Source organism: Sceloporus occidentalis, unplaced genomic scaffold (assembly GCF_023333645.1).
Source record: "Sceloporus occidentalis isolate IW3139 unplaced genomic scaffold, rSceOcc1.0.p SCAF_5, whole genome shotgun sequence".
Classification (NCBI taxonomy): Eukaryota; Metazoa; Chordata; class Lepidosauria; order Squamata; family Phrynosomatidae; genus Sceloporus; species Sceloporus occidentalis.
In genome coordinates this window covers 10,247,589-10,265,239 of record NW_028316985.1, presented here as the reverse complement: position 1 = coordinate 10,265,239, position 17,651 = coordinate 10,247,589, and the positions used below count along the sequence as shown (strand labels likewise).

The 17,651-nt window shown below is 37.5% G+C and overlaps 1 protein-coding gene across 21 annotated transcripts in view; it reads right to left on the bottom strand.

The window, feature by feature from the left end:
- Positions 1-215: 215 nt before the first annotated feature.
- Positions 216-17,651, bottom strand: part of LOC149311644 (CUGBP Elav-like family member 2) — a 628,876-nt gene continuing 611,440 nt past the window's right edge. For 7 of the 21 annotated variants that reach the window (XM_089527529.1, XM_089527527.1, XM_089527534.1 and 4 more), the window contains 4 exons: positions 15,220-15,300; positions 12,170-12,367; positions 9,754-9,897; positions 216-3,768 (listed from right to left, as the gene is read on the bottom strand). In XM_089527529.1, coding sequence (XP_089383655.1) covers positions 3,641-3,768; positions 9,754-9,897; positions 12,170-12,367; positions 15,220-15,300 — 551 coding nt within the window. In that variant the 3' untranslated portion in view covers positions 216-3,640. The remainder of the gene's footprint in view (positions 3,769-9,753; positions 9,898-12,169; positions 12,368-15,219; positions 15,301-17,651) is intronic. The other 14 variants (XM_089527533.1, XM_089527535.1, XM_089527542.1 and 11 more) reach the window with 4 other exon arrangements.

The following is a 17,651-nucleotide window of genomic DNA, read 5'->3' as shown; positions in this document are numbered from 1 at the left end:
CCAGGAAGTTCTAGTGCATTGGATTTAAGCAAAAGTTCATTTTATTTCATTATAAAAATATTTTTTTCCTTAATGATTTCAAATCGTGGGTTTACCTCTCCTGCCTAGGAGCGGCCATACAATACATAATTAAAGAATTATTTTTTATTTTATTTTATTAATACTGAATAGCATTTTTTCCCAGCAGCATATTAAAAGCTCTTTTTAAGAAAAGACAAAAAAAAAAAACCCCAAAGACCTAAAAAGGAGATCTACAATAACTATTTTAAATATTTTTTAAGTTATAGATACAGAAGAAATTTAGACAGCAGTAAAATATTATTATTTTTTGTCCTTCAGGTCTGCCCTGTGCATTTTTCTGATTTCAACCATGTATTAAATAAACCACAAAAATTAAGTATATATATATTTATAGCTATAGATATATATATATATATGTATATATAAAAATAAACAGCAAAATGGTGAATGTATAAAAGTATTAACACTCAAGACAGCTCTGGGTGGAAAGGGTTAAAAGTTCAAAACTTTCTCACCTTAGAGGTTTCCATACATTATGAAGAAATTACATTGTGAGGTTTGCTTTCACAGCGCTGATGTGCAGAGTGGTTAGAAAAGTGAAACATGGGCACTTATACAATGTCTTACAAAAAACATCCAAGAGAAATAACAAACAACAACAATTTCAGGCAACAAGACCACAGGATAGCAAGTTAACAAACTTTTTAACCTCTTTTCCTTTAAATATTAGGGATTTTATACAAAACACATAGTAAAATACCCATGTTATCAAATTACTTCACACAAGAAACACACTGAAGCTCTAGGAAGAAAAGTACCTTTGGAGTTTGGCACTAAGATTTTTTTTCACTGATTTCTTTTTTTTTTAATTATTATTATTATTATCATCATCATTTCTTTAAAAGAAAAAAACTGATCACATTTTGCTGAACACAAACACATCTAAATTGTCCACAATAATAATTTTTAAAAAAAGGTTTGACACCAATGCGTCACAGAAGCCAACACAAACTTAGTCTGGAATAGTTTTTTATTTTTCACATGAAACCCTTCTCCTTATTTTATTTATTTTTTTAAAATTTTAAGCAAACGACTTTTTTTGTTTTTTGAAATTCGTTTTTTGTTGTTGTTCTGTTGTCGATGTTCAAGTAAAAACCAATTTCAAACCTCTTGTTCATAAACACAGAACACTTAAAGAACAGAAGACCCATGATGAAACCACAACTTAATTCACAGAAGCACCAATGGAACGACAGCTTACAGTAAACCTTTCTCCTGTACATTGAAACAGTATAAAATATAGGTAATTTCTCATGTGCATTAATTCATGGATTGTCTAACTTGTGAGTCAGTTCAGCAAAAGGTGACACAAATAGGTAGCATTTGCCCTAAAACAGGGTAAAACTTTTTTTTCTCTGTTATACTAATCTACAAAAAGTGGTTCTATATATATATTCTTAATGAGAAAGTGAGCCACCTAAAATGGCCTTATCAAAAAACTTTACACTGCCTGAAAAATGTAAAAACTATTACAGACCTCTAGAGACTTAAAATCAGACAGTTCTTCATTTCAAAACTGTTTTGGAAGTAGTCTGTTAGAAACCAACATTCTGTGCCTCTGGACACATATTGCTATTGTCATCAGTGACCAGCCAGAATGCCAATCTCTGTATAATACTTTCAAGTCTGTTTTTTTATTTAAACACTAAAAAGAAAAGAAGGAAAAAAAAAAGAAAGAAAGAAAGGAAAAGGAACAAATTAAAAACCCTAACAAAACATTTTTGCCACAGGTTGTGTGCGTGTGCGTGCGTGCGTGCGTGTATGTATGTGTGTGTATTTAATAATCCTATCATTAATTTGACTAATAATAAATTTCAATCTTGCATAAATGCAGCAATGCTTTTCACATTGACTTCCCAGAATTCATATAGCTAGATGAGGTCACATGCAAATTTCAAACTATAGATCAAAGGTCAGTAGGAGAACCAAATTATGATGTGAGGTCAGAAAGACATCAGAAACAATGACGGGACGATGAAACTGTTTTTTTTTATAAGACGCCACAGGGACATGCTAGGCAAACGATGAAGCTAACGGGCATGAAGATGTCTAGGGAAAAACAAGGGAGAGGAAAAAAAGTTACGGAGAGTCTATGCAGCAGAACACAAAATCACTTTTAATGGGTGCAGGAGAAAAAACTAATGCAAATCTTTCATCATTAGAATCTCAGCCACTCGCGCAATTTGCATTAACTGTACACTCGGTCAACGACGGCACAATGAGGGGACCCCCAAAAGGAATCCATCCAGAAGGAGTTAGAGGAGATGGATTCCAGTTTTATTTGGGGAGGGAGAGGTGGAGGGCGGAGGGGAGGTAAAGGACCAGTTTCAACAAATGTCACAAAAGGAAAAAGGTGCAGCGCAGGAGCGGGTTGGGAAAGGGGAGTGGGATAGAGAAAGAATAGCCTAAGACGACCAAACTTTTAAATTAGGTAATGGAAACTACAAACAAGATAACCAGACAAAATACAAACAGGAGGATATAAAAGTATGGACCATAAAAGATGTAGGATTCAACGGTGAAAAAGCACCCATTCTTGGCACATATACTCCCAAGACTACTTCAAAAGAATCTAGCTAGCAGAGAGAGCTGCTCTTTAGTAAATCCAATAAGTTAACAATAGGCAATAAATAACTTCCATTATTTCTGAGGCAGTAAAAATTTTTGTATAAAAATAGAAATGCTTTTTACAAATAAAATTTACAGGCCTGTGGCTTTCTTTTGTTATCTATTATTATTATTATTATTATTATTATTATCATCATTATTTTTATCATTATTAAATGTTTATCTTTCAAGAAACATCAAGTATTGTTGCTCTTTTTATTTATTTTAAACCCTGTAGCTTTAGAAACAGATCTCTATGTCTTTTTTTTACACTAGCTCTAAAAAAACAAAACCTCCTAAGAACTTAAAAAAAAAAATAGAAATAAAAAACCAACGAGTGAAATATATAAAGACGACCAGTGTTTTTAACAGGAGAACATAACATAATGTCAATCTGAAAGCCCTAAGGACCAAAATAAGAATAAGAATAAGATTACTATTCAAGCCCCTTAATAAGAAGCAAACTGAATGAAAAGAATTGGTGTCATTTCTGAATGAGTTCCTTTCCTGGCCCAGGGCCACTGTATAAGCCTATAAACTGCTGGTGCCCTTTGGATAAGTCTAGGTCCAGATGTACAACCGCTTTCATTGTCCCCATCAAAAGAATTAGGACACCAGGCAGAAAAAGTGAGAACTGTAATTTTTCATTCTTGACAATTTCAGCTATTAAGATTTCAGGGGCATGTGCAAGTTTTCTTTTTTAAGGACAATTAATTTTGTTTTAAGTACACAATTCAGTACTTATGTAGTTAGGATAGCCAAGTTTCCTTTAATGGCAGGTGGGGAAAATGGAAGCAGTCTTGTCAAAAACAGCTGTCTTTTTGGCGGTGGTTGGCAATGTGTTGTTACGTTCTTTCTCAACGCCCACCGCCGCCGCGAGGGAGGGTGGGTTCGCTCAAGGGACTTACCCTAAGAAATCTAAATTAATAGCAGTAAGCTTCTGGGGTAATGATCAGTAAGGTTTGCTGTCATTTTTGGAGCGCTTCAGTTGAACTTTCAAGCGTTTCATGCCAATCTGAAAGCCATTCATAGCCTGTATAGCAGCTTGTGCAGAGACAGGATTGTCATAGCTAACAAAACCTACAATACACAAAATTGGGGTTGGGGTTAAAAAAAAGAAGAGGGGACAGCATTAGAATGAGTGAAAAACATAAAATATTTTAAATAATTGCTCCTATTGTTCTTGTACTACATAAAGAATAAAGATTTATACATATTTTTCTCCCATTTCTACCACACACATTCCTTTGGTTTTCTATTTACTATTGTTAGTTCATTTCATTTCCCATTTTTGTTAATGTTTCATTCATTTTTCAATTCCCATTTATTTCTGTACTGATTACAATGGAGGCCCAATCTGTCTGCTAATGTCTATAACTTTGATGTTTTCTGTTCAAATGGTCTATTTTTCATATTTTCAGGCATTGCATTACTCCCCTGAGACACAATTGCCAATTTTCAGAGAGATTGGACATATAGCCCCCATTTTATGAGCAGTTAAAATGGGTGATATTCTCTAAGCTTCCCACTGGTTCATGCTTCAGATATCCCAAATACTGTATAACCAACCTAAGGGCATTCTTGTCATACCTCATTCACCAAAGCAATGGCAATTTTGTTATATATGTATATATGCTTATATCCTGCCTTTCCAGAAATGTCAAAGTTACTAACAAAGATGAAAAATATCAGTAAAAATATGATTTAAAATGCTAATGAAAGACTGTAAAACAATAAAACTTAATTACTTTAAAGGAAGAAACAGAGAAGGAGAAACATAAAGCCATAATACAACCATTACAATCCAGTCATTTGAAAGATATGTCTAGTTGTTATTTATTTATTTATATCCTGCCTTTCGTTCTGTAATGGGAAGCAAGGCTGCTAACAACATATTTAAAAACAATACCAATTAAAACTGTACAAAGCAATTAATAAAAGTATAAATATAAAGGTCATTTCAAAAGCGATGAAATGATTTATAAAGTTAAAGCAGTAAACATTAAAAACATTCAGAGACATAATTGTTTTAGTCTGGAATATTAGTATGCAAAGGGATCTTGTAGCACTGTTGAGACTAACTGAGGAAACTCAGTCTTTCACTCAGAGCCAGAGCAGACAGACGGGAAAAAGCAGCTCAATCCTGCATTATCTGAAAGTGGGTCCAAATCCACTTTGGTGCACTGCCCACACCAAAGGTGTCCTGAACACCCACAGGCTCTCTGTACCATATGGCATCATGCGATTAATGTTTTTTGGCCACCTGCCCACCATGCATATGTACCATCACAGAAACACACCACCAGCAACCTCCAATTATGTTCCTCTTCCTGCCCAGATGACACCCCATTGGATGCCCACCCATATGGTTGGCCACACAGTTGCAGGTGTGATGCACTGCCAATGCCATTCACGGGAGCATCGTTGTGTCCCCGAAAACATTGGCAAAGCACAATCATGGAGATACTCCATGCTCCCCTGTGGGATGACTGTCTGTTTTGCATATGTTGTAATTACATCCATTGCATTATTGGTGAGTGGATTTTTGCTTTCCTACAGCCCCACACTAGCAACGGGCCATTTATATGCTGGTGCAAGGATGCGCATTTTCCACCTTGAGTTGGAGTATCCCAACTTCATTTTGCTCTGGTTTTTAGCCCCGGAGCACAATTTCGTTTTGCTTTCAACCAGCTTTTGCCTTGTGTGTCATCCGATCCCCTCACCTTCAAGGTGACTGGAAGCCACTGTATTTTGCCTGTCTGTTTCACCCCTGTGTCTCTAATGTGCTACAAGATCCCTTTGCATCTTAAAAACATTAAAATGAATTAAAATATCATATTTGTTGTTGTTGTGTGGCTTCATGTCATTTCCAACTTATTGTGACCACATAAACCTAATGAAACAGCACTACATAGCATTAAACCCCACCCTAGTCAGGTTTTAAAAGTTTGATAGTATAACAATTTTTTGACTTGCTGATGGAAGGAGAGGAAGGTTGGGGTCATCCTGGTCTTGACAGGGAGGGAGTTCTGGGAGCAGCTACCAAAAAGGCCCTTTCCTTTGGTCCACCAAAAAGCCTGGGATCATAGAATCATAGAATCATAGAGTTGGAAGAGATGATGGTGGGACAGAGAGAAGGGCCTCTCCAGATCATTGTAGACTCTAAGAGGCTCATAAAGGGAGATACGGACTTTCAAATAATTTGGATCCAATCCATACAGGGCTTTATATGTCAAAGCCAGCACTTTGAATTGTGCCCCAAAATTGCAGCCATTGGATTTGATGCAACGAGGGAGTTGCGTGCTCCCTGTAGCCAGCCCCAGTAGAGCTATTTTGGGACAACTGAAGTTCCTGAGCACTTTTCTCAAAGGCATCCCCACACAGAGTGCATTACAGTACTCCAAACGGGATGTAACCAAGTCATGTACCAACATGACCTGGTATGTGAATCGAAGGCTTTCATGGCTGGCATCCATAGTTTTTTGCGGTTTTTTCGGGCTATGTGGCCAGGTTCTAGAAGAGAAACATCAGGAATAAACTCTTCTAGAACATGGCCACATAGCCTGAAAAACCCACAAAAAACTATGGCCAGGTATATTTTAATTTATCCAAACTAATGCATGGCAGGGGGTTGGACTGGATGACCTTTGTGGCCTCTTCCAACTCTATGATTCAATGTGTTATCCGTGCCAGCTGAATTAACTCTGGACTATACATATAGCAAAAGAGGTGACAGAAATTTAGAAGCCTTGATGGTGCCCATGCTCCCCCAAAAACCCCTCACTTGAAATTGTCTCCCTCTAAGGTTAATCCATTTACTTTTATATAAAATTTTAAAATTTGTCATTCAAAATATAAAAATATCCAGCCCAAATTAAACAACAATATATCCTCCAACATTTTACAGATGAAAGGTGGGACACATGTTCCTGAGTAATATAGTGCGGTCAACATGGCAAAAAGTATTAATGGCGAAGAACACACAAGCTAGGAGAGACTGCAGAAATTTGCTTTTGCAAGGGTCTACAAGGAAGGACAAGATTCTGCCTTGTCCTCTCCATTTTGCCCTACAGAGAAGTTGCACTTTAAATTTAGTATGGAGCAAACTGAGGACAAAGAGGGAAAGTGGGGAAGTGAGAAGAAGTGAGAGAAAATAGGACATATTTAAAGTATGTGAAAAATTGGGATGGCAAAGGACTAATAAGACTCCCTGTCAAAATCAGGCAGTTGGAGAGTATGCAGTAATTATACTACTCTTAACTGATATTTTCTCCAAACAAGAAATCTTACATATGTCAGCGACCTTTTGAGAACTTTCATAACAGTTGCTATTATAATTTCTGATAAATCTACCCAGATTCTGCTGTGTTTATTTATTTAACAGAATTCTAGAATGCTCTTCTGGGTGAAAAGCACCATTGCAATCCTCAGTAAGTGAATTACACAGCACTTTCAAATGTGTGTCTGTGTCTGTGCCTTCAAGTTGCCTGTCAACTTATGGTGACCCCATGAATACCATTGGATTTTCTTAGGCAAGGAATACTGGGAGATGTTTACCTATTCCAAACTATCAAAACAGTAAAGAAGATCCAGTACATAAATAATTTAAATAAATTAGAGAGCAGGAACAATGGCAGCAGCTAAACTCTACTTAAAAGCTGAGGCTACTGAAACAGACCAAAACACACCCAAATCTTCCTGTAAATCCTAAAAGCAAAGGGAGACATATCCATTAGTTAAAGCGATAGTGACATCCAGACTTTTGACTATCTTCTTCTTATGTCAAACATCAAATGGTTTCAATTATTCAAATAACTCTCAAAAGCCATCTTCATCCTGAATAAATAGAGTTGGCTCCTGATTTTTGTGACAGTAATGCAAATTAAAAGTGGGACTTTTATGAGCATGGCTGTTTCTCTCATTGATTTTTCTATAGGGTATAGGATGGTTTACAGTAGGTTCTTGATTAAAACTACAAGTACACATCGCCTCCACTGGAACATTATACTTTGCAGTTTTAATATGAGAAAACAAGAAAATATAGCCAGTTTGATTTTATAGTTTCAAGAAACCTTTGCTAAAGATGTAGGTAACAGAGAAAATTTTGGGAGTGGGATACTGGGTGAGATGCTAGATGGCAACTTACTCATTTATTCTGGAATATGATCCAAAATTTCCCTTAAGGCCCTTTCTAAGGAAACTGAACTTGAAACAGGCAGACTCAGAATTTCCTGTTGCTTGGAGACGAGAGGAATGGAAAACCTTGTGTATCTTAAATTAGGATGTTGCAAGTGGGATACTTTAAGTCACTGAAGTATGGAATACTTTTGTTCAGGGTTCCAACCACTCCAGGTGTTTTTCCTACCTTGTGTACCTACCCCAGGTGGGATAGGTACACAACAGCCAAGTCCCAACTAGATTAAAATCTTTATTTCTCTTTTGATGGCCAACCTTTCACTTTCATTTCTGGGGACAACTGAAAATAGCTTTTCAGTGTAAACCAGGAATTGACGTCTCTAGAGTATGAGATTGTTCTCTCTATGCTTGTTTTCTCCCTTCAGCTGTCACTTTTGCCTAGTTCAGTGATGGTGAACCTTTTGGAGGCTAAGTGCCCAAACTGCAACCCAAAACCCACTTATTTATTGCAAAGTGCCATGTCCCTCTGGCTCTCTGTTATGAAACTCTGGCAAACTCTGTGCTGAGGCGACGGCACATGTTCCCACAGAGAAGGCTCTGAGTGCCACCTCTGGCACGTGTGCCATAGGTTCACCATCACTGACCTAGTTGTTAGTTTTTTCTGTTTCTTAGTCTGTCAACATTCTGTGCCACTGAATTATTACTGTAATGATTTTTTTAAAGGTGGGAATTCCTCCTTAGTTTTCCTCCCTCAAAAGTCTTCATAGAGCTGTGTACCTTGGGTTTCACCATGCCGGCTGACACTTCCTCTTATGCAAAGTTTATGCATTTTGGAATATACTTGCACAGGCATGGGAAACCTTGAATTGGCATAGGAAGGAATCATAATTTGTCAGGTATTCTATGTCAATTTTGTGAGGAAGCCAGAAAAAAAGAAGGGAAAAAGAAGAAAAAATCTAATTGCTTAGTTTTTTTCTTAATCCAGGAGAGAGAGAGTTTAATGCAATTTGCAAGTAATGAGTTAAACATGGAGAGTTTTCTTACACAAAAGAGAATAATTAGGTGTCCGTAATAAGGTAGCTTGCTTGCATAATAAATGGCATTCCTCCACATAGGATGTAATTAGCTTTATGAAGCAGACACTTTGCTGTGCATGTCAGAAAAGATGGTTAGCCAGTGCCTAGCCAATTTATGTATATATGTTCTTAATATTTATTTCAATGTAACTAGTAAAGTTTTCAGTTAAATAAAAAAAGAAAAGAAATGAAAACATGGTATATGCTTTAATTTTTCCATTTTTTAACTGACTCATCTTCATGTTCATGTACATTTTGGAGATTTGCTGTTGGATGGTGGTGTTGTGTGTGTGGAGGAATGACAGACTTGCCTTTCTCATGGAGCTTTCACCACCCTTTCTTCCTTCAATGTAATATTTACAGAGCATAAAATACAGAAATACTTTTATGAGGAGTACAGAATGATGCAGGTACAAAATGATGGAAAGAGTCTTACACTCATCTCATTTAGGCCAGTGAATCTTGAATGGTGAATAGTGCCTTTGCTTTATCTACTGGCTAGGGAAGATACCATAATAATTTAATTTCCATTCCTGATGTTAGAAACCAAGAGTGCAAATATTTGTTACTGGGGGCAAGACCTCATATAAGCTGAAGAAATGAAATGATAGTTATCAGGTAAGTTAAAAAGAATGCAAATGGATGTGCTAGTTGGTGTTAAACCAAACACACAGGCATAGCATGGTTTTGTTTTGAATTATATCAGATAAGCAATTGTTCAGTTAATCATCTTCAGTTAAATGAAGACCTAATTAAAACAGGCATTGTGAAAACAGCATTTCCACACATTCTGCACTTGATTTGCCAGCATCTGGGAAGGGGGGGGGATCTTTGTGCATTAAACACTACATACCAAAGCATTTGCTCAAATTGGTCTGTTTGTCAATGAAGACCTTAGCAGAAATAACATTCCCAAAAGGCATGAACATCTGCAGAATGTCCTGGTCTCCAAACTCCTGTGGAAGGTGATAAATGAAAAGATTTGCTCCTTCTGGACCTTCAAGAAAAGGGAGAACAAATGTTGACATGAATTTTAACAAAAGCAATGCAATGTCATTTGCCCTTCCTCTTACCACAACATCATGTCTTACTACAGGTTGAGCCTTCCTTATCCAAAATGCTTGGGACCAGAAGTATATGGATTTTTTTTTTATGTTGGAATACCTGCATTTGCATATATGGAGATGGGACCCAAGTCTAAACACAAAATTCATTTCTGTATACACCTTATGCACATCATCTGAAAGTAATTTTATATAATATTTTTAACAATTTTGTGCCTGAAACAAAGGTGGTGGACATAAACCATTTGAAAGCAAAGGTGTCTGTTTTGAATTTTGGAGTATTTTGGATTTCAGAATTCCAGATAAGGGAAATTCAATCGATACTGTAACTTTACAAATCTTGTCAAATTTTTGTAATCTAGTGACCATTTTTACTGGATTGGATTTGGGGATGCCTGTCTTTCCTGACTCCTCCCTCAGTAGCCCTAAAAAGCTGCTGTTCCTGGTCAAGGAACCTTCTGGACTGGCATGGGATGTGCAGACAGTGGGAGCGGGGAACTGGCATAATTGGGGAGGGGAGTAACTTCTCCATGCAGAACTGCCTGATAGACATGATAAAATAGACACAGCTAAGATGTTTACATTTTAAAATGTTATAAAGTTTTATAATTAAACTATCAATAAAACTGAAAAGCAGTTTAAAACAAACAATTAAAAAAGAAAACAACAAGTACAGCTTGAGTCTCCCTTATCTGAAATTCTTGAGACCAGAAGCATTTTGAATTTCAGATTTTTTCCCCCAGGTTTTGGAATATTTGCTTATACATAAAGAGATACCTTGGAAATGGGACCCAAGTCTAAACATGAAATTTGCTTATGTTTCATGTACATCTTATATACAAATAGCCTGAAGTAATTTTATACACAATATATTTTTAAATAATTTTGTGCATGAAACAAAGTTCAAATCCAATTTTGGATTTTGGGGAATTTTGCATTAAGGAATTCTGGATAAGGGAGACTCAATCTGCATTTTATATGCATAGTCATCAGCCAGGCTTCTGTGACATTTAAATGGTCCATTGCTGCTTTACAATATACAGTTTTGCACAACACATTTGATAATTTTACTTGCCAGTTTAAAATTAACTACAGATTATGCAACGGGTACACCATCCCTATTAAAACTATAGAATTCCTTTGAGAGTAGGGAGAGGAAAAAGGAAGGAACGGTGGCAAGGGAAGGGAGAGGGAAGGCCTTCCATTCACCTTGCAATTAGTCTTAATTTATTCTCATTGTTAACTTACTGGGATATATTTTGCTTTAGTGGCACTAAGCATGAAATAATCAATCATTTATTTGCTTCCCATCAAGATCCACAATTAAATAAAGAACCCTTCAATGTGATGACAACAGGTCTTGCCATTAACCTCCAAGCATCGTCTAGCTGCAAAAGCTACATGATTGCAGTATATATGGAACTCAGATAGAGGAGCTCCTTCCACACAAGAAATACATTTTTCAAGTAAGCACATTTTATGGATAGTCTTAACTATGGGTACCTTCTTCATTGGGCCACAGCAACATTATGTGAATGTTCACATAAAGAATAGGTGGTAAGGTTTCTGGAAAACTTTAAAATGTTTACTGATTTCCTATACCCACTCCATGCCTATGCGTCCATTCATGTATACAAACATGCAGGTCTTATCACCTTCATCATCTGTCACTTTGAAAAAGTTGAGAAGTCTGGCCCATTCTCTTGGCATGAGAAGTGCTGCAGGAGTTGGGTCTGACAGAATAGCAGCACTGCTCTTTTCAAGATGAATCATGATGAATATATAGATCTCACTGAGAGGCAGGTGTTCAAGTGAATATCACTTTCCCCCACCTCTCATGCTTGCCATGGTGAATGATAAATGTGGCAAAAATCAACATTGGGAAATGAGATTAAGCAAAATGAAATGAAAAAAAAAGATTAATCTGATTTATTGTTTTTAAAGGAAACATTTGTGTATTTTTCAGTCACACATTTTTATAATTGTTTTTAATTTGTTGAAAATTACAGTAAGTGTTTTGACTGCCCTGAAAGGGCAGGGTATAACTCTACTTAATTACTTTATTAATTAATAATAATGACAATGATAATATAATAAATTTGGAGACTGGCTAAATTTCAAGTCTGTTGATGTTCACATTGTTATCATTGAACTTGTTTTTGCCTTCCTTTGCGCTTTTCTTTTCTTAATCACCTAATCTCTTACCTTCTTTCTGGCTGCCTGCAGCACTTTGTTGTTGTAACAGACTTTGACTGTACAGTGTCGGCAGTGCCGCCGCGGCATACTGCTGGATTCCTGAGTAGGCTTGGGTGAGGGCATCCATTGTGCCAGCTGTACCATTCGTCAAGCCTGTTGCACCAAGTCCTCCATTCAGGGCGGCCATACCTGAGAGCATTTGAGCAACTTTACAAAAAACCCAACAATAGAGAAAAGAAATTGCACTTATTCATTAGTGCTTTCCAAATGTTGTTGGCATTAATATGACACCAATGACAATGGCTGTTCATGCAAAAAATTTGGACACTTCACCAGATGGCACGGAGAGAACAATAGCAGCAACAGTAACAGCATCACACACACAAAAAACTGAGCACACAGAGACTTTGGTTAAGAATGACTTTTAGCATCAACTCAGTTTCATATGCTAGCTGCTCCTGGTCAGTACTGGCATCACCTGGATAGACCCACCACAAAACTCATTAACTACATCTTTGTCCTCACAGATCTGTGTCTGTCCTTGTAGATTTGTGCTTGAGCAGACAGTAAGCAAAATTATATATAACTGAAAACTAGCATCAGTATGTAGAGAGATCTTGTACCAGCTTTGAGACTAACTGAAAGAAAGACGTTGGCAGCATGAGCTTTTATAGACTTCAGTCTACTTTCTCAGATGTCAGACCCCATCTGAGGAAGTAGACTGAAGTCTACAAAAGCTCATGCTGCCAACGTCTTTCTTTCAGTTAGACTCAAAGGTGCTACAAGATCTCTCTACATACTGATTATACAGACTAACATGGCTATATCTTTGAATTCTGAAAACTAGCATGTCAATGAGAGAGAGGATTTTTTTATGGAAGGTCTATCTGAGAATGAAGTGGTGCACATGAGCTTCAGGTTTAGCTTGTGCGACAGTAGAGCATGTACTTTATATGCAGAAGATCCCAGATTTAATCCCTGGCATCTCCAGTTAAAAGGATGAAAATGACAGGTGATCAAAAGGAACTTTCTCTGCCTGAGACATTAGAGAACTGAATATCCTGACTGTAATCTCAGTGTGCTCATCACCTTCTTTTGTATAGCCTGTGTATGTGTATAAGTTTCACATACAGTCGGATCTCCATATCATTACATTCAATCATCCATGGCTTGAAAATATTTTCAAAGATTCCAAAAAGCAAACTTTGATTTTGTCACTTTATATGAGGGACACCATTTTACTATCCCATTGTATATAATGGGACTTGAGCATTCCCGTTCTGCTTTCTGGTAACCATGGAGGGTACTGGAACCAAACCTCAGTGGGTACCAAGGATCCACTGGAATTAGGTTCTGTGTGGAAGACCCAGAAAATGTAGGGGATGGAGCTTACAACCACAATCTATCCACCTACCAAGGACTCATGTTAGTTTATGAAATGGTATGTTCTCCAACTCAGTCTATGATTTTGCCTTCTCATTTTACATTTTATCCACACTGGCAGTTGTTACTGTGTTTATTATGTAGGTTAATTTTGTTGTAAATAGAATTTAACAAAACCAACAACCTAACTGTTCTGCTTCCCACTTTAAAAATCCACAATATCCTTTTTGGTCATGTGAATAAGGCTTCTAACAAACAAGATGATTTGGGATATTGGGAAGAACAGCACGTGTAGGATTCAGGAATAAATGGTAGAATGCAGGCTTTGCCTATGTAAGGGCTCAGCCAACAGCTCTCTCCTTCTCAAGGCAGAAGGGTTGTGAAATGCCACTGTGAAACTATGATGGATTGCTGCCAGTTGGGGTAGACACAGTTGGGTTAGAGGGATGAATGGTCTGATTTAATATAAAGAACAAGTTGAAGTTTGAAAAAATCAGAATGCAGGTGAAATTGAACTGGACAGAAGTTGCATATCCAGTTATAAAGGTAACAGGGAAAGGGCTCCCTCTTGCCTGAAATCCCTGCACACCTTTTACTGATTGGAATAGCAATAAGACTTCATAAACCAAGTGTCTGCCCCACTACAAGGCAACCTCAGAGGTTCCTGAATTTTATTAAGTGTCAGCTACATTGAAAGTGATGCTAGGGGCAATATTTCAAAGAATGTTCAAGGAAATGCCTTGAGGGAGAGTGTCAAGATGTGTTTTTCTCTCTCAATCTCTCTTAAAAAAAAAAAAAAGAGAGAGAGAGAGAGAGAGAGAGAGAGCAGTGACTTAATATTTTAAAATAGGACTGGAAACTGACAGCAAACACTTGGGACCAACCCTAGCAGAGAGAAAAGAAATAAGATGACCTAATAATTCTCCTTCCCCATTGATTAAACAATACATATTCTACGACAGTGTACTCCTATGATTTTTTGATAATTAGGACACCCGCACAGGAGTCTTCCTTCCATATCTACAACAGTCTTTTTCAATTCAGTGCATACATTGTACTTTTTAAAATAAGCATCATTTAGACAGTGTTATCACTTGGTAGAGATGTGATATCCCACAACCTTTTAAAAATAAGGTGTCTTGCACCTGATATTTCTGGAATTGTGGGAAAGGGTGAGGGCTAGGGGTGAGTCGGAAAAGAAATGCTGCTGTATTTGACAATATTAACACATAATGCAAATAAGAGGGAACAAATAGGGAAAAACATATTTTATGCCCACAGCCTTGTGGGAATTTTTAATTTAGAACTAACAACTTAATAGCTAATTAGGGACACATTTAGAAGCTGTGTCTTAAGGAATCTGTAAAGTAACTGTAGAATCGAATTGCAGGCTTCTCTCTAGAGAAATGAGCTGTTGGAATAATTTCTTTCTCATGCATATGGGGACAACCCAAAATATTGGCAGTTATGTTTCCACTCTTGACTTCTCCAATTCCACGCGTAAGCCGCACTGTAGAGAGATGCATAACAGCCAACCTGCACTTAAACTCCTAAGGCAGATCTGGGCACTGTAGCAAATGAAGCGCTGGAGATCCATAGTCAATGCTGTGTTCTCCAATGTCTCTATACATGTCTTCCCCCAAGGGTAGTTTTGATCCCATCAGTCAAAGCCTTACCATTCCCCAGCCTCTGTTGTTGTGGGAGATCTACTGTTGTCCTCAGCCTACAGTGGCCCAGATTTTGAGTTCCACATGCAACTGGGAAGGTTAGGGATGAAGAGATAGAAGGAAATGAGATCCTATAAGGCAGATAAGGCATGTATCCCTATCATGGAACATTTAAGGGTATTAAACCCTTGCTGGTGAGAAACCCAGAAACTTAATCTTAATTCCATTTATTCCAGACTACCCAGATAATATGAAAACTACTATGATTTTCTTTATTTATGGGTCATGGTAAAGATGAAAAAGAATCCCATAAAAAGGGACACATTCTTTCTGTAACATTTACTGATCAAAATACCAAATCAAATGGGGCAATGCAAACACACTAGTCTTTTTAATGATACCCAAACACCATATGACTAAAATTAATACTATTTACCTCTCCCTAGGGAACCACTGCAGTTCAGTGAAAGATGTTCACAAGGATTCTCTCATAGAATTCTTTAGAAACCAAGTTTCCCAGAATTCTTTGGGGGGAGAAAGAGGAGGTAACCATGGCAAGCAATGTTAGGGCTTGAGGTTTAAGGGGTCCTTGGCAGAGTGCCCTCTGAAAGGCTGCTTCCTATGCTAGTGAAGAGAAACACTGCAATTGGTATTGGTTGGTTGGGCTTTATCCATCATTTTATTTTTTTACAGTCTCCTGAAATGATACTATAATAGGGATCATGTAGAAACTTTTGTGGCTCAAACCTAGTTAACCCAGGGCAGATATCAGCACAATTATGGATTCATTTAGAAGGATAGCCCCCTTGCTAGGTGTTGATGCTCAGCTAGAGACACCTGAAGCATGATGAAAATCATTTGCAAAATATCAGCTGGAGCAAAGTAGCAAGTAATAAGAGAAACATTAGAATGCAATATTTTTCATTATGCCTCTCTATATGGCCATATTATGCTTGGACTTTTAACACTTGCATTTTGTGAAGCCCTTGCCAGAAGCAAGATCTTTTCTATACAAGGCCCCATGTGACTTCCCATTATTTTTTCTGTCATTAACAGAACCCTTCTCCAAAGTCTTCACAAGAGGTTTACAAGACAAAAAAGGACAGATAACAAAGACAAGAAGATTGTCATGCAGAGAACTGAAGCAAGCAAGTTATACTGGGGAGGACATCCATTCCTCTGGATACACCGTGATAGACTAAAGACTGGTGATGGCCAAATACAATCCCCGCATTGCAGAAAGAAATGCAAGGAACAGCAGCAGCTAGAAGTTACCAAGGAAGTGGAAAAATAAACTAAATCACCCTTAACTTCAGTCTTTGGTTTGGATCCACTTTTTCTGTAGTTAAAAACATTGACTGTTGTTGGGTTCAGTAGCAAAGAATATAAGGACTGTTCTGCTTGCCTGCTGGCATAGTCAGTACTGTGCTGACCAAAGTACCTCTTCAGGCTATTAAAAAGTGGCTTGTATCCCCATCATGAGAATGGAAAAGAGCCTCAGATCACACACCCTCCATATCTGCGATGGCACATAGAAAGTAATGTATGAACCAATATGTATCCATGCAGACGTTTTTTATTTTCAAGGGGCGGGATGAAGCAACTATAAAGGCCTTCACTGCCAATACCCCAAATCAGAGGCATGAAACAATTGAGGGGCTGGTAGATATATAGCCACGTGAACTGAGGTCCCTGAGACGATGTGCGGTGAAAACAAGTAAACAAGGTAAGAACTAAATAGAATAGGAACACAATTTTCCCCCTCAGTTGTGGGAACACAAAATGAGACTCAGACAATTGCCATAAAATTAAACACCAACTCTACACAATTACTACTGTGGATAGAAATGAGAGACCAGTTTTGTGAACATTTGTTAGAAATGCAGTTGTCTAATGTTCCTTTCATGTCTATATACATTACTACCTACATAGCCTACTTCATGCATCTGACAAAGAAAGTTTCTGATTACCAGCTAATCCTCAAACAATATTTCAGGTAGTATCAGGGCCAGCAACCCTAACTACATGGAACTAGCCAAACTAGACATTGACTGAAATTGTAATTAATTGAAAATGGAAGAGCAATCTGGAATCCAGCTCACAGAAAGATAGGACTTATCTCTTCCCTCGCTTCCCCAATTAGCAATCTCTGATGCTTAAAAAATGTCACTGTAGGCACCAACTACTTTCGTTGGGCTAAAACAGTGGTTCCCAACCATTGGTCTTCCAGATGTTTTGGAGATTACTACAGAGAAAATACTGATCAAATCTGCAAAAAATCAAATCCATAAAATTCAAGGCCATAAATGTGGAGGGCTGCTTGTACCTAGAATGCAGTGCACAGGGAGACAATGCGTATCTCTTCCCTCTCTTGCCAAATTAATCCACAGAATGTAGTTTAGCTCTGGTGGTGGAAAGGTATAAAGCAAGGGCTCTGTGGG